This window comes from Primulina tabacum, chromosome 11, assembly GCF_025594145.1.
Source record: "Primulina tabacum isolate GXHZ01 chromosome 11, ASM2559414v2, whole genome shotgun sequence".
Lineage (NCBI taxonomy): Eukaryota > Viridiplantae > Streptophyta > Magnoliopsida > Lamiales > Gesneriaceae > Primulina > Primulina tabacum.
Genome location: NC_134560.1, coordinates 4,183,457 through 4,203,765, shown reverse-complemented (window position 1 = coordinate 4,203,765; position 20,309 = coordinate 4,183,457). Strand labels below are relative to the sequence as shown.

The 20,309-nt window shown below is 34.8% G+C and overlaps 3 protein-coding genes across 6 annotated transcripts; 2 read left to right on the top strand and 1 right to left on the bottom strand.

Moving 5' to 3' along the window:
- The first annotated feature begins 1,528 nt into the window (after positions 1-1,528).
- LOC142519525 (uncharacterized) lies at positions 1,529-4,055 on the top strand. Of its 3 annotated transcripts, none has more exons than XM_075622568.1 (5): positions 1,529-1,676; positions 1,899-2,043; positions 2,198-2,279; positions 2,983-3,099; positions 3,715-4,055. In XM_075622568.1, exons 2-5 carry the CDS (start codon positions 1,901-1,903, stop codon positions 3,763-3,765), a joined length of 393 nt encoding a protein of 130 aa, XP_075478683.1. In that variant the 5' UTR covers positions 1,529-1,676; positions 1,899-1,900; the 3' UTR covers positions 3,766-4,055. The 3 variants fall into 3 exon arrangements, with proteins under 3 accessions (XP_075478683.1, XP_075478682.1, XP_075478681.1); XM_075622567.1 differs by having other exon boundaries at positions 1,541-1,781; XM_075622566.1 differs by having other exon boundaries at positions 1,542-2,043.
- Positions 4,056-12,300: 8,245 nt separating this feature from the next.
- Positions 12,301-13,984, top strand: LOC142518046 (uncharacterized). The gene has a single exon (XM_075620643.1). It carries the CDS (start codon positions 12,538-12,540, stop codon positions 13,564-13,566), a length of 1,029 nt encoding a protein of 342 aa, XP_075476758.1. The 5' UTR covers positions 12,301-12,537; the 3' UTR covers positions 13,567-13,984.
- Positions 13,985-14,573: 589 nt separating this feature from the next.
- Positions 14,574-19,745, bottom strand: LOC142518045 (zinc finger CCCH domain-containing protein 32-like). Of its 2 annotated transcripts, XM_075620641.1 has the most exons (7): positions 19,413-19,745; positions 19,151-19,296; positions 18,538-18,603; positions 17,194-17,313; positions 16,750-17,079; positions 16,273-16,587; positions 14,574-15,130 (listed from the first exon to the last, which is right to left on the bottom strand). In XM_075620641.1, the coding sequence occupies exons 1-7, from the start codon at positions 19,504-19,506 to the stop codon at positions 14,753-14,755; spliced, it is 1,449 nt and encodes a 482-aa protein (XP_075476756.1). In that variant the 5' UTR covers positions 19,507-19,745; the 3' UTR covers positions 14,574-14,752. The 2 variants fall into 2 exon arrangements, with proteins under 2 accessions (XP_075476756.1, XP_075476757.1); XM_075620642.1 differs by lacking the exon at positions 18,538-18,603.
- Between the last annotated feature and the right edge of the window lie 564 nt (positions 19,746-20,309).

Below are 20,309 nucleotides of genomic sequence, written 5' to 3'. Positions count from 1 at the left end.
TTATAGTAATTATCGCCAAATCCTTTTAGATTAACCGAATAAATTTCTCGGGCCTTACAATAAGTGTGAATGTTTTCATTTTTTTTTTGTTAATTTTATTTTAAGATCACGCCGACTTTAATTTTTTTAATTTTATTTGTCTAGGTGAATTTTTTTTATATAAAAAAAGCCACATAGGCTATTTTCCCATCAAAAACCAAAATCTCGAAATGTCACTGCAAAAAAACGGTTGGATTAGCGACGGTTTATCCTATAACCGTCGCTAACATTGCGACTGTTAGAATAAACTCGTCGCCATTTTCTGCGACGGATTTTTTGACCGTAGCCTTTGACGACGTTTATATGTCAATCCGTTGAGAGCGATGTGTTATATGGGGTGACGGTTTTTAAAAAACGTCGCTTAAATTAGCGACGGTTAAGTATAACCGTCGTTTAAATTAGCGACGGTTTCTATGTAACCGTCGCTAATTATTTTTCAACAAAACCGTCGCTAATTTGTAACGATTATTAATAAACCGTCGCTGATAGAAGACAACGCGACCTGCGGTTACGGACCACCAAACTGTCGCTAGAACCGTCGTCTAAAGGTTAGGCGACGGTTAAAACCGGCGCTAGTTTTTTTTTTTTTTAGTGATTTGTCTTTTTAACTTTAAATTTTTGTTACTATGGTTTACATCATATAATTTATCATAAAGTTTAAAATCTAATAATAATTAATTTAATTATTAAATATAATAATAGTCTATGAACAATATCGAATTCTTAAAAAAGTAATAATTTTGTTAGGTTTATGAGAATCGCCACAGCTAGCGACATTAATAATAGCGATGTAAGTGAGTTGAGAAGCTTGAGCTGAGCTCTATTCGTTATTGGCTCGATTAAAACTCGACTCCAGTTTGATTTGATCAAATTCAAGTAGCTCAATTCTCACTCGTTTCGAGTTCGAATTTTAATTGGTTCATTAATAACATTTGACTCGACACAAATGGAAAAAGTTAGATTTTCAGATTTTATCTTATGCAAATTAGAGCTTGTAGATCTAAATGATATATAGTTCATGATGATCCATGAATACTTCTCATCATATGGATTTAGAAATTAGATTTGGTTTTAGATTTAGTAAAGTATTTATTTTTTTGTTGAGCTGTTTCATATTAAATTATAAAAATATTAATTTTTATGTTTCATTTTTTTGTAATATAATTTTATTTTATTGAAGAATTTTAATATTTGGGTCAAAATTATTTCTTTATAATATATTATTATTATCACAATAAAAGTATAACTCTTTTTTCTGATATGTGCTTATTTGACTCAAGTATTAATTTTTACATCGAACATATTGATGTAACTGCAAAAATATCATTTTTATAATTTGTATAATAAACAAGTGAAATTATTAATTTTTATTTCAAATATAATATTGATTTTACTTCTAAAGTATTTCACCTAATCTCGAGCATATGTATGAAGGAATATTTTAAAATTTTATTTTTATATTAATTAATTTTAAATAAATCGTCTTCCATTTTATTGACCCTAAGTTATGTTCAATTGACTGTGAATCGACACAAGAAGATTTGGGTGGATTTTGAAGATTTGTTTTAATCAATTTTTGGGTTCTTCTCATTCATTCGCTGTGTACCCAAAAGAAAAGGGGGTTTCGGAATCGGGTGGTTGGTTTCCTCTGCTAATTCTCTTCTACTCTTTCCTGTTAAATTCCTTTAAATCAATATCTTGATTGCCACTGATGTTTGTGTCCTCGTCCTGTTTCATCCCAAGTTAATTTACACCAAATTGATTTTGTTATACTGAGTAGCTTATGCATTTATTTAGTCACGGGAAAGCAGAGCACATGTTCTATTATTTGCCTGAAAAACCCAAATTGTTGCTTTCAGGAATGTACATGCCAAAGTTTAATATGTGGCGGCTTTATGAAGGCTGGAATGAGATTGTGAGAATTCAGAAGTTCCGCCGAATGGTTTCTTACGGTGGGTTTTTTGGCTTCACTGCTCTCATCAGCTATGCCTACACTAACAATACGTGAGTTTATCGCATATGTTGGATCCTTTGTTTGTCTGCTTTTATTTGAATATCTATTTTATGGTTGGGTTTTGATTTCTATTCCGGAAAGTCTTGTTAAAGTTTGATGGGATATCATTGTTTTATCTTTTTCTTTGTTTTTTGGTATAATCAGGACTAGAGCTGGATTCTCAAGAGCAGACCAATTCTATGCATCTTATCCGGCTGGGACTGAGCTTCTCGTAAACACTACTAAGGTCAGTTAGTTAAATTATTCGGATGTGTTATGGATTATAAACCATAAAATTTTCTTGTTTTTTTACCCATTTTTAGTGGCATGTAGTCGGTGATACGTTTCTTGGGATTGGAGATTTCATCGATCTCTGGAGATAAAAATAGAATTTGAGACCGATGATTGTAAATTGTTGGAATGTTTGTATGTATCGAAAACCGGGGAGGCAGGGATGAAAACGAAGGATTCGATTGAATAAATGATCATGGGCATCTATCCTTTGTACATAAGTAAGACCAGTGCATGGTTATGCAGAAACTCAGTCAGGCAACGTGCATGGTGACAAATAAAAATCAGAAAAATAGATAATTGGTAAGACTCGTAAGAAATTTTGTTGTGCGTAAATCTAAGCCCTTTGAGTTTCTTTTGATTTGTTTAACTGGGTTTTATTTAGTTTGTGATGTGGTGTTGATATTTTGGCAGAAGATATTGAATTAATGTATGAATTATACTGAACCTGCTTGATCAATTTTGATTTTCTTCAACCTGATGCCAGTACTTTTCTCCTAAAGCATAATTGTGCGCTCTTTCCTTATTTTCATCTAAAATTTCCGGTGCTCTTTGCTTCACTAAAATTTTAAATGGGCTTTTGCTCTATATTATAGTCCTGCAATTCCAAATTTCTTTTTTCAAGCTGATGTTCTCTTGAAATTTTGATTCGCTGACAGCTATACAAAGTTGTGCTCGGGAATTGCTTTGAAATAGAGGAGTGGAGACCGATCGAATGGTGCATTTTGGCTAAGCATTTTGAACGTCAAGGAAAATCTCCATATGCGTATCATGCTGTAAGCTGGTTACGTGTTATAGTCAGTCTGTTTCATATTGTTTTCACAGCCTTTGCTCTTAATTATTTTGTGACAATTCTAGCAGATTTCAATTAATGAAGTATGAAAAGTGATGAGTAGTTTGCATTTGTTTTATTTTCGTATGACATAATTTCTTCCGAAGGATCTGTATGGTGTCGCTTTCAACCTGACATTAGCATTAGTTGAGAGGGAATATGATTAAAAAAAACCATGAATATTATGAATCTAGGCATGCTTGTATGCTGTACAACAATGTATTCGGATTACCAAACAATCATAGCGTATGCGAAGTTAAAATTGTGATTGTTGTATGTCATGTGAAGAAATGCAGCAATATAGAATATCTATTGAGATTTGGATAAAACCAAGTGTTGTCGGGGGAGATTTTGTTTTTTTCTCCTAATTTAACGAGTTTTTTTCCTAAGCAATGGGTTTGGTGTCTGTTACATTCCACATCTTACGATTAATTGATTTAATTACAATTGAATTATGAGGTCAGGGTGTTGGAGATTTACTTGAATTACTGCATTTTTTTTATACCTCTTTAAGTTGTTCGATATGTCGCCAACACTGTCGTTTTTTGTGGTTTTGTAGCAATACATGGCGCACCTTGCATCGCAAGGGCAGCTCGATGGAAGTGGCTAGGTGAGTGACGCTAATTATTTATAGATACGAGCTCGAAATCTCACGCTTGAAGAATTACTACTCTATTAACGACAGTTTCGGATGAAAGAAAGTACTAAAAATAGTCGCCTTTATAGGATTGGAACGCAATACCATTGTGTAACAATTTCTCTTATCTAGTGTGGAATACAATACCGCATTGTAATTTGCATTGAGCCTCAAGGCTTGTAGTTAATTCTAATGTACCCAACAATGGTAATAATTGTTAGAATTTTAGTTATAGTTTTGCTACATGAAATTTCGAAAAAATATATTATGTTAGATTGTAATATAATAAATAATAGAATGTAAAATTTACCATTAAATTACAACCAAAACCATAATTTATTTTCAAACTCAACATATTCCACCGTCGGCTATGCAATTTCGGGTGGTCAATTTCAAATTTGGGCAAAACAAAGGTAAAAAGTGGGGAAAAAATACAAGTTAATGTACTAATACCGCAAATTGACTCATAACATAACTAAAATCAGAAAAATATGCAAGCTACAAGACCAACATCATCGTGTTTGAAGTAATAATGTGTGTGTATCTAAATATCATCAAATATATTATTTTAGTCAACCCTGGTTATCTGATACATGTTTATGAATTCGTAGCAGTGATTACTAATATACTTCTAAGCTTATTATATATAGGATCTCAGCAGCTTATGTTAGCCATGTTTATTCTAAAGATTATCATCCAGGAAACACATAAAACAGCCGCTTTTACATACGTTGATTGATAGGAAGTGTCGCTCGTAATTGTGCACTATGTGTTCTAAACAAAAAGATGGAGCGTCGCGGCTTTCTTGAATATTTTGATGTGGGGTTGTCTATTTACCTTCGACATCACAGGGAAATGCTGCTTGAGAGGCTATCAGCGGCTAGATGTCTCTCTTGTTTATGATTTAGTACTTCTGCGGTATATAGAGAAAAAGGGCGGTTTCGGACAGTTTTTACCCAAGAGAGAAGCAAATGCTCGATTAGATGGCAGGTTCATTAGCGGTTATAGTTGGAGAGGTAGGAGGGGCATTAGCTGCTTTAGCCACTGTCTTTTGCTTTTGTGGATTTGCATGAAACAATACGGAAAAATTTCGAACAAGAACTCGGAAACCTGATCCTTCGGCCAATCTGCTGTGGGTAACGTTTTCAAATAATAAAAAAAAATTGTCTTCGAGTTTCTTGAAACAGATCTTTTTCTGTCACCCGATGTTGCATTAAGTTTCATATGCTCAGTTATCAAGATTTTGCCCTCAAGTTTCTTGGAACACTTCTTTCTGTCATCTGATAGTGCATTAAATTCCATGATCATTTGTCAAGATTTTGCCTTCAATTTTCTTGAAACATGTCTTTTTCTGTAACCTGGTATCTGCATTAAATTGCATGAGCAGTTGTCAAGATTCAGACTTCGAGTTCCTTTTCTGTCACATAATGTTCAACTGATGATAAACTCTGTCGCCAAGATTTTGAATTTCAAGTTTCTTGAGACACTTTTTTTGTCACCGGTTTTTCCTCGAAATTTCAGGCTGAATAATCAAGATGTTGCGTTTCTCTCGGTAATATTCCAATAAATTTCATGCTCAATTCTCAAGATTTTTCCTTAAGGTTCTCGAAAGACTGTCTGAATCCTAGATTCCATGTTCGATTGTGCATAGTGGAGATGAAAGGATGAGGAAGCAGTCCATTTTCAGCTCCATCAATAACTGAAATTTCAATGAAACCAATCTAATAGGATTTGGTGCATTTGGTTTAGCTTTCAAAGGACTTCTCAGCGATGGAACAGTTGTGGCCATCAAAAGACGTATCAGTCAACCTCGGCAGGAGTTCGTTGAAGAGCTATCGACAAATGTTCTTCGTCTTTGAATCTGAAATGAGGACATGATCGAACGAACACTAAAATAATAGCAGTCCTTTTTTGTTAGCCAAATTGCTAATAACAAAAATATAGAAGTTGGGAAAGAAAACAATCTCGATACAGACGTAGGGGCATTTTTAGGAGCCATCTTTATCTAATTATACTCAATATAGCAATCTATAAATAAAAAGTTTTCGAACCACTGTCGATGAGTAAGTTCTTTGGGCAGGCTTTGTTGAGGTCTCGGTAGTCGACAATCAAAAACAATATACAAAAATGAGCATACTATTGAAAGTATGAATATCGTATATAAAATAACAATAATAAATCAAATGAGTCCTGTACGAAGTACATTTTACTTAAAACAGATTTATCTCCTTTGACGGTGATTCGAGGATCTCGACGGACAACTGTTTCTCATGGTACAACGGAAAAACTTTGCAGCAACTTAGCACGAACTAACTACACCAGATAACCGAAAACATATATTTACTTTATCACCGAAATTTAACGGAGCCCAAATAGAAAGCTAACAATATGAAATATATATATATATATATGTGTGTGTGTGTGTGTGTGGGCGCGCGCGCGCACGCGCGCCCATGAGTACTATTGGGTTCAAATCTCACTGATTATGCGAGTGAAATATATATATATATATATATATATATATATATATATGTGTGTGTGTGTGCGCGCGCGCACATGACTACTATTGGGTTCAAATCTCACTGATTATGCGAGTGAAATATATATATATATATATATATATATATATATAGTCATTTTATATTTGATTTTTTAAATATAAGATTTTCAATTATACTGTTTTAAACAGGGATCGTCGAACACATAATAATCGAATTTGGATATAATAATCCGCAAACTTAAAACAGGAGTCAAGATTAAACAATATTAAATATCATATTGATTGCATTTTCCAACCATACATTAGCTTGAGATTTATATAAATTAACAATCACAAAATTTTAAGATGGTTCGTGAATATATTCGGATCTCAAACTCGAAAAATCAACTACACTCGTACTCAAATTTTTTTCTTTCTTGTAATTACTGAACATCATACATGAAATCAAACTCTGCTCAATTGTCACGATTACGTATTTTAATATAAATCAAACTAATTATAAAAAAATTTATTTAAATTCTAATAATTTTTAAAAAATAAAAATTAACGCCTACATCGAAACATTAATATAAAAATTATTAATATAAGAATTATGCGCTCGTAGTTTTAATCTGATTTTTCAGTGTCAGTACAACCCTCAGAGCGCATAGGTACAACCTTGCTTACGTGGAGGCAAGGTGATCATAGCGGGTCGACACCAATGCATTTCTTTATTAATATTTCAAAAAATGGGGTGATGGGTCAAAGACATGAAGTCAAAGTCCAGGTCTTTTGGTCATCGCTCTCATATTCTCGTTATCTTTTTTCCCTGAATTAAGGATAGCCTTAAATATATATTTTTAGAAGGAAAAATATTGCATTTTTTTTTGGAGATCGTGCAAAAATTACAATCTGACCAAAACCAGTTTTCTGGTTTATTTTATCATATCCATGTGGGCATTGTCCTCATGATAGGATGAATGGCCAAGATTTGCCAATGCATATATAGGATCCATTTTTTTTTTGAAATTGTATATGTGGCAAGATCTTACCCGTTGAAATTGAAATGTGGGTAGTGCCACATAAGTAGGATCTCATTAACCAAAAATCATGTACACAAAGTTGTTATCTTTAAAGATGCATTTATTTTAAACTCCAAAATATTTATCTAATATTAAGCTTTTATATATATAATTTTGATCATTCAATGTGCGTGATACCATTGCTTACATTTTAAAAATTAAATATTTAAAATGAGTTTATAATGAGCTTACAATAGACTTCTATAACAATTTGGGTTAATCATTTTTCGTAAAAGCGAGAACGAATACTAAGTAGTTGTTATAGGGGACATATTGTGCTGTCACGCAGTCGTGGACCCGGGCTCAGGGCGTGACACTGTAGTCCACTTATATGTATATCAATAAAATGACACTAAAATATTGAATATATATAATTTTGAAGATGAAATTGATGTCTCGGTGGGAAATTAAAATTCATATATGGTCTGAAGATGAAATTGATGTCTTGGTGGGAAATGTTTAGTGGAAGAGTCAAGGGTCCTAGATCTTTTACATATGTCATACAAAAAGCATAGCAAATCATTATAATTATATATATATATATATATATATATATATATTAAACAGTTCCAAATCATTAATGTGAGGTAAATTTTATTATTAATATATGATCTTATGTAGTTCCCAATGCCATTAAGCACGTGAAAAGCGTCGTCAGAAAATGATATATAAAGTTAAAAGCTCCATATTTAGAACTGCTTATTACCTTGTTTTTGTAATTATCTAGATAAAGTGGAAAAAATTCGTTGTGTGAATTGTCATGGAAAATATAATTGACAAATTCATAATTTTTATCTAATGGTCTTTTTAGGGAAAATTTTATTTTTGGTTATGTTAACTTGCTTTTTTGCGATTTTGATCCTTATATTATCAAATTTCATTGTTAGTCTTATATCTTTTGATTTTTGGTAAGTTTAGTCATATTTCATAGGAAGTGCTCGTGTTAGTATCACATCAATTTCATGTTGGTGTCGCATGGAAAAAATGATTAAAATTGTAAAAAAACTAAAGATAGTGAACTATGAGTGAAAATTGACAATACAAATAACCAGATTGCAAAAAAAAAAAATATATATATATATATATTATACCGAAAATGTAATTCCCCTTTTTTAAACTACATGTTAATTTAATTTTGGCCTGGTTTTATATGTCAGGCCCCGAGCCCAGGCCCGCGCATGCGTGACTGCATAATGGGCTTCTATAGCAACTACTTCGTATTCGTCCTCGCTTTACGAAAATGATTAACACAAGTTGCTATAGAAGTTCATTGTAGCTCATTATAAACTCATTTTAAATCTTTAATTTTTAAGACGTGGGACAAGAGTATCACAATCAATCTTTCTTCAAAACGCGACGCCCTCGTCGCGGCCTGACCACTTGATCCACCAGCGCCGAGAATCTAGAGGTGGCACCTACAGATTATAGAGGTGGCTCCCGTCATGTAGCACTTTTTCCCACATGTTCAAGAGGTAGCTCTCATGCATGTAACACTTTGCCCCGCATAACACTTATTTTCCGGTGTTCCATGCCGGTGACCGACTCTGATACCATTCTGTCACGCCCCGAGCTCGGGCCCGCGCCTACGTGACTGCACAACGGGCCCCTATAGTAACTACTTCGTATTCGTCGTCGCTTTACGAAAATGATTAACTCAAGTTGCTATAGAAGTCCATTGTAGTCCATTATAAACTCATTTTAAATCTTTAATTTTTAAGATGTGAGACAACGGTATTACGGTATAACTATTGGAATATCACTGGCTTAAACGTAACAACATAAATTACGATTTTAATTGGATTATGCTTTGCATGTGTTTTTTTTAAGCTTTTGATATCCCCTTTTGACTAGACAGGGCTTAATGAATCCCTACTTTTCAATACTTGGTTGCCAAGGTTTCTTGAAACATGTATGCATATTTAAATTCAATATCGAACTATTTAACTTCTTAGTTTTGCTCAATTTGTATAGCCATCTGCACAAGCTAGTCGAAATTGTTAGACCAGCTAATATCATTCGGAATCTGATATCAGATGATCGAAAGATGTGAAAATATAGTTTGAATGATACAAAATTGATAGATATGTTCGATATACGACGAACCATGATTAATTATGCGATTTTGGTGTAGATTTTGATTATTAGTTGAATAAATTAAAAAACATCTTATCAATCACACCAAACAAACATAATTTTCTCGTTTTTATATGACATGTAATATATTTCATAAATAATTTAACGACTTACTCAAATAATAATGTCATGTCACTAATTCTCAACAATTAGATTTTAAAACTCAAATTATTAGAATGGGTGACAATTAAGAATATTCAATATTAATAATAATAAAATTGTATTAAATTTTAATATAATTAATATTTGAAAATATAATTTACGACAATTCCCTAACTGCTCCCTTTGAAAATTAAATATGAACAAAGACATGATCGTTGGAACACTTTATTTGATTAATTTTGCATTAAACCCGGATTAAACACGTGCATACCATGAAATCCATGATGGAAGATTTCAAATGCTCGAGTCTCTCGTGAAAATGCGATTAAATAGAGATATATAGGGATACTAGTAAAAGCATGCCAATGACGTAAGTTTCTTTAGATAAATAAATATTAGTAGGTTTTTAAGAAATGTTTTATGCATAGAATTTTGTGAAAGTTTAAATTGGTTTTAGTTTTAAAAATGAAAAACAACTTTTTTTTCCCTACTAACTTCTCTCGTTTAGGAGTGTTTGGTTTGGGTGATAAATTGAGTTTATTTTTTTTAATCTACCTTATCCTTCGTTTGATACGCGTGATTATTTAACCAAGTCAATACCTCCTATGAATGATTAGGTTATATTAGGTGGGTTAAAATAATACATACTCACCCCTAGGATTATTTATCCAACTCTTAATCCTTCCTATTTTTCCAATTTTACCCTTCTCCTATATCCAAACTCACAACCACTTCCCGCCACGACCGTCGCCATCGACCACCGACCGCCGCCGTCGCCGCTGCCGCCGGCCGACAACCGCCGCCGAATGCCGACCGATCGCCGCCGGCAGCCGCCAAGAACCAGCCGACGCCGGACCACCGACCGTCGCCGCCAACCTATACTTAAAAATCATACCAAACATAACACCATATATTACATTCCTACAACATTCATTTTCTTTATCATTTACTTACTAATCATTAGTTTATTTTATCCTCAAAACCAAACGCAGCCTTAGAGTATTAGTCCATTAAATCATCAAAAATGTTTTTTGATTTCGGGTTGTTTTTTGTTCATTTGCTGACATGATGTCGTTCGTATATCTCAACATTTCTCATGTCAAATTCAGAATTTTCGTATTACATCCACTACAAGAAAAATGGTTTTTCGCAGCACATCATCAACAGCGTGCACTAAAAGCACGCTGCGAATAGTACTTTTAACGGCGTGCATTTAAAGCACGCTGCGGAAAGTAATATCCGCAGCATGTATTTATGTGTGCTGTAAATATTATATACTTTCCGCAGCGTGCTTTTTATGCGCGCCGTTAATAACATATACATTAACGGCGCGCATTAAAAGCACGCTGCGGAAAGTAATATTATATACTATCCGCAGCGTGCAATAATGTGCGCTGTTAATACCCTATGTATTCACAGCGTGCATTAAAAGCACGCTGCGGAAAGTAATATTATATACTATCCGCAACATGCAATAATGTGCGCTGTTAATACACCATGCATTCACGGCGTGCATTAAAAGCACGCTGCGGAAAAAGGTTGCAAATGTTAAGGACATTTAACTGTCCCAACATTTAAGGACAATATACGATAAACCGTTAAATCGGCGACCATTTAATAAAAAACCGTCGCGTTCAGTAAATCAGCGACGGTTTGACGGAGAACCGTCGCTAATAGTCGCAAATTGTCTATAAATATCCGATTTCCGTTCCACTTTCTTCCACACAACTTCACTAACACTTAAATTTTTTCCTCCTTATACGATTTTAATTTCGATTTAGATAATTTTTTTGTTTCAATTTTTTGTTAATTTTTAAAGTGTTAGTTAAAATCATCAGTCAATTTATCGTAGTTGTATTGTAGTTTTTTTAAAATTTATTAAATTATAAAAGTAATTTTTTTTTATTTTTAAGCAAACTTTAGCGACGGTTTTTAAACTGTCGCGACATGTCGCGACGGGTTTGTAACCGTCGCTAAATTTAAACACTGTCGTTAATTTAGCGACGGATTAAACACCGACGGATGTATTCGGTTTAAACCGACGCCAATTAGCGACGATTTTGTCAAAAACCGTCGCTAATATTTTGATGTTTTTTCCCTATTAACGGCGTACATTGCACGCTGCGGATAGTAGTATTAACTGCGTACATATGCACGCCGTTGATAATAGTATTAATAGCGTGCACATGTACGCTGCGGATAATCTTGAACTTTCAACAGCTTGGAACTTCGCAGCGTGCAATGTGCGCCGCAGGAAAGCGAATTTGCGCGCTGCGAAAAGCTATTTTTGTTGTAGTGATCAATGTTCCAATGAAATAAGACTAAAAACCCAAAAAAGTTATTATATAAAATCTAAACTTTGAATATTTAGTAGACCAAAATCCAAATTGAGACAAATCAGTGAACCAAATATTATTTCCCTTTTTAAAAATGTTAGATTATTAGTATGATATCTATACACTATGTTTTACGAGAATTAGAATTAAGACTAATATGATGATCGATATCAATAATATTTAAAATACATTTTAAATTCTAATTAAGCACAAATCTCAAAATCATTTTATATTTAATAAGATAATTTATAATCCTCAATCCAATAGTCTCTGTCTTATATGTTTCTTTCTTGAATAAAAAAGTAAACTCGAGATAGATATAAAATATTATTTCAAAAAAGCCTTTCAAAGAATGACATTTTGGAATGTCCTTTTTTCCCTACTTCCATCAAACACTGCTAATTGCTGCCTTTAAAAGCTCCCTCCATGCACACGCTCTTTCACCAATCGAACTTCAAAAGAATCATCCCTTTTTCACAATCCTCAACATTTCGAAACTTTTCCCATTCATCCAATTTTCTCCCCTCAAAATAATAGCAGCTCACTAATTAAGAACAACATTCTGTGAAGAAGAAAGAAAACCGTAGATTTCATTTTTTCAAGAATCACAATCATGGCACATCCTAATAAACCCTCCCAAGAAACGATACCCTTCCCTCTCTTTGAACCCATTCTCACCAACACAGGCTTCACATTGCTCCAACGCAACACAGCCGCTGTGTCTCAGACGAGCGAGCGTCGGGGACGGAAGAAGCCTGCGGAACCGGGGAGGTACCTCGGCGTCAGGCGGCGTCCATGGGGCCGATTCGCGGCGGAGATAAGGGACCCCACCACCAAGGAAAGACACTGGTTAGGGACCTTTGATACCGCACAAGAAGCAGCATTGGCTTATGATAGGGCAGCCCTTTCGATGAAAGGCACTCAAGCAAGAACAAATTTCATATACTCTGATCAAACAAATAATTTCCCCTCACTAAATGTGAACCCTTTTGATCATAACTTTCAGAACTTTTTTGAGCGATCATCATCACAGAACAGGAGATCTGAAGCCAATGCAAACCATCCCTCCACCTGTACTCAGCCTGGTGTAAGCATGATCATGAATCATACTATCCAATCAGAAGCCGACGCCAGTCATTCCCGTGAATCTTCTTCATCACGTAATGATGATAATCACAGCACCGTCTTTAACCTCTCCACAACGGACTCAAATTCTGGATATCTAGATTGCATTGTTCCCAACAAGTACTTGAATCCTTCCAGCTCTTCCGAGGCACAGAAAATATTGAGCAGCCCAAACTTGAGTCTCTCATCCGACCCGTGTGACGAAAGCTATAGCAATGCACTTCTTTCTGATGAATCCAGAATCGGAGATGTCGAAACAAGGGGATATTGGAATATCGAAAAACCTGAAATTTTTTCGAACTGTGATAATCACATGATGGGCTATGGATTCTTGGACAGTGATCAAATACAGTCATGGGAGGGGTTGGGTTCCAACTGTGAGCTTTCAGCCATGATAAATAACCCTTTAACGAGTATAGGAGCTGGTCACATGAATGTTCTTCCAGTTACTGATTGTGAAAACAATATTCCAATGATATATGAGCATTCCAACCAGCAGTGCTACAACTGGTACTGATTCCACGCCAAGTAGTTGCTCATCTTTGTTTCCTTCTTTTGTGGATTTAGGTTACCCACTCTTTTGAGCACGTGATGATTTGAAGCTGTCGATCGAGGGTTTATTAATGAACGAGATTTTACTCATACAATTCCTTGAAGTTAAAATAATTTTCTCGTCTTATATGTTTTATTTTATCTATATTTAAGTAAGGGTTTCAAGCGTGCCACAATATTATCTTATGTGACACATCCTACCCTTACAGCCAGTTGTTTTCTTGAGTATGCTATATCAACATATAGCATTAAGATCATGATCGTTTCATTTATAAGTCGACGGGATCAATATATCATGCACATACAAAATTTAATTAAATGCATAAACACTTATTAAATTGAGGAACTTGTAATTTTTTACTATCAAAAAACCATGGAATGTGGAGCTTCATAGTATAAATATACTTTTATATCGATATAAATAATATTAGGATGAGGCCTTCCTTAAAGGTTCCTATAACAAGTCATGAAGCCTTGTAGAATGCAATATATTGCAGTACAGTAATACGTACTAATTGTATCATTAACAAAAATCCAATGGTTAACTTAAGAAATCAATGGACAATAATTGGCAAATTCAAGATTTTCTATACAGTTTCATGTATTGGTCATAAATTTATAGTCAGAAGTGTTCGAGCAATTCAGACAACATAACTACATATCTCGCATAAACAGGCATTATAAACTTGCCTAGTCATTCTCCAAGTTTATCGCTTCGTTTCCACTACAAAGCCCCAGACCGAAAAAGAGAACCTGAACAAATTCATGCCGATTCAATTTGGGATGGTCTTTTAACAAGAGATCAATGGATAAGAGAATTGTGGAAATGGTTAAATTAAAGTGGAAGTGGTGAGGAATGTATCTTTTTCGTTCTGAAAAAGATAATATGAATAGACACAACAAGATTAAAAAATTGAGCAGTGCTGTGAATGCCTAAAAGGATGTTTGTTTTATTTGTTATTGAAGAGACTAGGTGAAAAGGATAAACAAGGTCTTGCAAGATCTTTTGGGGGGTGTGATGGCTTTATTTTGTGATGGAAATGGCAGTTTGGTGATCATATTATGAACACGGATGGATGTTGAGGCGGATTTGCATCAATGACTCACATTTGCTTGGTGATGGAGAGGATCTGATGAGCCGACCCTTCTGTTTATCTTGAAGTGCGAATCTCGCCTCCCTGACTTGTGCTAACTCTTGAAGAGACAGAACTCATTCCAGATTGAGGAACATGCTCGCTTTTTGAGAACATTGAACCAACTGAGGCACTTGAACTGTTCATAGATGACATCTGTGCTGAGAAGGCATCTTTACTGAAACCAGGAAGTAATTCGGGTCTCAGGTCTGATGACGAGGATGATGGAGCCAGAGTAGCATTTGTTGATCCCACAGGGTAAGGAGCAACAGGCATATCAGTTAGAGAGGAAGCAGACGGACTGTAACTCAACGTTCTCATTGAGTGATCGAATTTGCACGAGGGGCCAAATTTGCAAACTCCATTTTGTGCATAATGTAGACATGGTGGTGCTCCCTGAAAATGATGAGAGTGATACGAAAGATAAGGCACAAGTCTCAGTGATGACCATACAACAGAATGCAATCACGAGTCCAACATCATCACCAAAGTCACAACACTTGTGAAATTGGGTCAACAACAGGAAAATACAGAAGTTTGAAGGTTTATATACAAGATCGGGGAAGGGAGTGATGCAAAAACGAAGATGAATGCAAATCTGCAGAAATTCTGTAAGACTGATAGGCATATGAATTCCTCAAAGATCGTTAGTTTTCCAAGACGTATAGACATGTTAGTTACACAGACCTAGCTCCATCAACTGTGAAATTACTGACGTTTATGGAAGCACGCCACCTGTTTTTAGAGAACCTAAAGAAGATCGATGGACAGAGGTACCCTATAACTCCAAGCTATGAAAGTTATGGGAATATGCTTACTCGAGCTCTGATGTTTGATACAAAAATATCTAGAAGAAAAATCCGAACCCTCTAATTACTGGCACAAACTCATATATCAGCCAATCAAACTGTCATTCACAAATTTCACTCACCGAATTACTTGTTGCGCTGACAGTTAATAGCAGTAAAAATATTTTCACCATGACAGTTGTCATCGCTGCAATTCAGTGACACTCACTTTTCTCCCCACGTGTAACAGTTACAGTTTTGTAAGCCAATAACCTTCCAATCAAGCAATAATCCATTCCAGAAAGCCAGTAGAGGTCACAATCAACCGATATATGCAGTCTTGGAATCATTAGCAGCGTAACCAATAGAATAACCAAAGAAAAGGAAGAAGTGTTTCATTCCACAAAGCTTCGGTTCCATATCAAGTTACTTAAGTATTGATCTGTCAAGTTCTAAGGAATTGAGGGAATCTGAATAAAGATCCAAACCATTGTGTAGTAGTAATGTCAATCATCTAAAAAAAACATAAAGAATCGCGATGATTATATATTTATCCGCCAATTTAGAACGGATCAATGCACTCATAGCATGTTATATTTCATGTTATATTTCATTTAGAGCAAACACTAGGTCAAAATGAACATGCACATTCAAGGCTGTATGCCATATAAAATTATGAACACCTTCTATATATAATTATCGATTAATTAGATTAACAATTACATATTCAAAATAGAGCTACATGCTTACCGGGCGTAGTGGTAGACCCATTGAACTTAGCATAAAACTTGTTTTTTGTTCACTCCACTCGGGTGGGTGATGATATTTACAAGTAGATCCAAATTTACAATCCCCTGTCCTCAAATAGTACTGGCATTCCGGTTGACCAGGTCTTTCTGGAAATGCATGTTCCCTTTGACTGCTACTTGAGGGACCAGCTGGCGAAGTGGCAGGAAAGTATGGTCCGGTGTATGAGGTTGCCTGAGGAGATAACTGAGTTATCCCATAAACTGTGCCACTGCCAGAGGGTTGGGTACTTGAGAAGCCTGCAGGGCTAATCGATGCCTGTACAATGCAATTCTACTAGTTAGCATGAAACAAAAGCATTTAAAAGTTAGAACGGTCGTAGTCAGCATGGAACAAAATCATTTAAAACAGTCACAAAGATAGGCAAACATGGGCTCAAGAAGGAAAAAAGAAGAGGCAAAACACTTCATCTACACTTACTGGGTAAGGTGTCCAACCAGGAAGAGGAACAACTCCTGGAGGAAGGAGCAAGGGACCATAATTTCCAGGAACATAAGAACCTGGAAGTATGGGTGGCCTGGCTACCGGCCAGTTGCCGGAAATTACCCCATACTGTTGAGAAGATTGAACAGGATGCTGCAACGTAGTATAAACTGCAGGTGTGGCCACAGCTGCTGGAGCAGCCAATGCCCCTGGACTAGGAGTTTGCTCTGGAACTTGGGTACCAACTGGTTGAGGATGATGAAATTTACAGGTAATGCCAAACTTGCAATGCCCTGTTTTAACATAATATGAACATTCCTTTTCTCCCTGCATCAAAAACTCAACGAGACACCTGGATAGTTAGTGAAACATTATCTAAAATGAAATCATAAAAGATGGAACAAAAATATGAAAAAGACTATATATTTCAAGGTTCCCTACCGGTCGCAAGGGATATCCGTAAAAATTCAGTGTCACTGGACCTGAAGGACCAACTCCATGCTTTGGATGGTGATACTTGCAGGACGCACCAAATTTGCACATTCCCGTCCGCATGTAGTACTATAAATTTGGTGCAAATAATGTTCGTATAAACTTTCATTATGAGCAGAATAAGCAGAATATTTACAATAAAATTTCTAAGGAATAGATCAACTTTTTTTCTTTGTTTTTAACAACTAAAAATAAAATAACTAAAATAGAAAAAACTTTGGATGGAAACTTTTCCAATGTAACTGTAAATAATTACATTAGGAATCTGAGATATATATAAAAAAAGGAGTATGGCAAGTAACGCAGGCATAAAACAATAAAAGAAATCGGAAATCCTCATGATCGTCAATAAAAAATGGCCAACATCCTTTTCAATTGACTAATAATTGCCGATTGCCACACCATATAAGACAAGAAAAGACTTTCGAGTATCTTAGTCATAACAAGTTTCGTCGACAAATACTAGTTTTATCCAGCGTGTTAAGGTGATAATAAACCCATGCCGATAACAAAATGATGGAACGTAAGAGAAAATGTAACAGGTATTTTTGTTACTTCTGGCAAAAACTACGACAACAAAATCAATTTAGAGGACAGGAAAAAGTTAAATATTTTAAAATAAAAATAAGTAAAGAACAAGAGTAACTTATGGACTTGCAAATAGGATCAAACGAAACAAGAGGACGATAATGGATAGCAAGAAAACAAAGAACCATGGAACAATAAAGGAAAACTTTCAACAAAGAACAGACACAGGAGAATGATCTAAGGACTGATATGTTTCCAACATAAAAAATATGATGCCATGCCAATGCCCATCATCCATAATATAGACAGTAAAGAGACAAAAAAATTTAAATAAGATTATTTAGCAAATATAACTATTTGAGTCTCAAGAATTCAACCAACATTAATCCCGAGGGCCTAGGATATAATAAATATAAAAAAGGTTGACACAATGGATACGACCATGTGATATACCATAATACCACCTGATCTAACCAAAAAAAGGCCAATTCACGACCAACCAGTACAAACTTACCTTTCAAAACCAACAAGAAGAGAAATTTATATTTAGGTTGCACAATCGAAGAAACTGAAATCCCCAAGACATCAAGGAACCATTAAAAACATTAGGTACAAGATGTAGAACAGAGCACTTAGATATATGCCCTATATCATTTCGCAATTTACACATTGCACCAAATTTAAGAGTATATATCTGAATATATTTCAGCTTAGTTGCATAAACATGGTTATCTGAAAGCTGAAACCAAAGGCAAAAATCTAGACCTGACAGACAGGTTGCCCAAGGCGTTCCGGATATTCACTTCCGCCAGCCCTCATAGTTCCCATTGCCTATAATTAGTAAAAAAAAACCAACATTCTATCACTTCATTTCCTCGGTCGAATCTTATAATAAGTCAAAACCATCACAACCTCACTTAAACAAGAAAGACTCCAAGTATACCAAAATTAATGAAAATTCCATACAAGATTTCACTACTCTACTCATTGAATGTGCGATTACTGAGAACATTATGATTTAAATATTTTTCTCTATCTTATCTACTCTGTTTCATCAAAACAATTTAAAACACCTCTAAAACAAGAAAGGGCTGGTTGTGTACATTCACTGTTATGAATATTTCACAGCACATCATCCATCAGACTCAATGCATGATTGAATCAATTTTATCATTCCAAGATGAGATATTTTTCCAAACTATTTCATGACTACAACTATAATCAGAGCAACACAAAAAAGACGAAATTTTTAGCCAGATTATCATCAAATCGGCACAAAAAATCAATAAATTCCAATCTTAGACACAATGATCACACAAATCGTGCATTTAAAAAAAAATAAAACTGAATCCTACAGCTAAAAAACTGGGAATATTACCACGCCACGATCACGGGGATGATTGAACCGACACCTATTGCCGTATCCACAGAATCCAGTCCTCAAGAAATAAATACAATCGGGATCATCAGGCCTCTCAGGGTACGACTCGGGCCCCCCACCAAGCCCCAATTGCCACATAGGTTCTGCATTAAAATATCAACCACAACTCGTCAACATTACCAAAAAAAAAACACGCTCAATTTAGTAAAATGGGACTTAAATTCAGGTGAAATTCAAATGAAATGCAAATGTAACACACCTTCAAGCCCAGTTTCTCCTCCTGGCGCCACCCATTCCCCAACCGACTCCTCCGGTACCCCTTCCATTGCCTGGATTCCACTGTACCTCTCCATACACAAACACACACTCCCTCCAAAATATACAAAAAAAAAAGTATAAATACACAACTACAACACAAAAATTTCGTAGTAAAAGGAAGGTATTCACCGAGATAATGCAAGAACTTGGGTATATACAAGAATTTATAGATACAAATCACACAGAGATGTGTGTGATTGTGTGAGAGAGAAGCGGTTTGATCGAATGGAATTCGGTAGTTTTAGAGAGAGAAGGGGTTTTCGAGTGATATTTTGGAACTCGTTTGCCTTTTATATAATTTCACACACTGCGTGTGTTTGTGATTTTGTGCACTTTTTTGTGTCCCTTTTTTTATTAATTTAAAAAATAAATAAAATAAAACATTTTCCGTTTTCTTTAAAAAAATTATTTTTATTTTTATTTTAAAAATATATATACTTTATTTTTATTTTTATTTTGTCAGCTTTATGACGCGCCAAATATGCGTACCTAACAGTAATCTCACGCATGCAGGGTGGTACTTAATGAGCGATGCGAAAAGACAGATTTGTCCTTCCCTGCACGACCAATTGTCACATTGCAATTACATCATAGTCCGAATATTAAAAAATTACTAATTTCTTATTTTTTTTTAAAAAAAAATCGAGAATATTTAATTAATGTGTTAAAAAATTAAGCATATTTACCACATTTGTAAGGGTTTTGATACCTGATTTTTAATAGCAAAAGGTTTTAAAAATAAATCAGTTTATGCATGTGGTTTTTCGTTTTTCTTTAAATTTTATAGTATATATTGATTAATTTTTCATTAGGTCTCTTGTGAGACGGTCTCACGAAT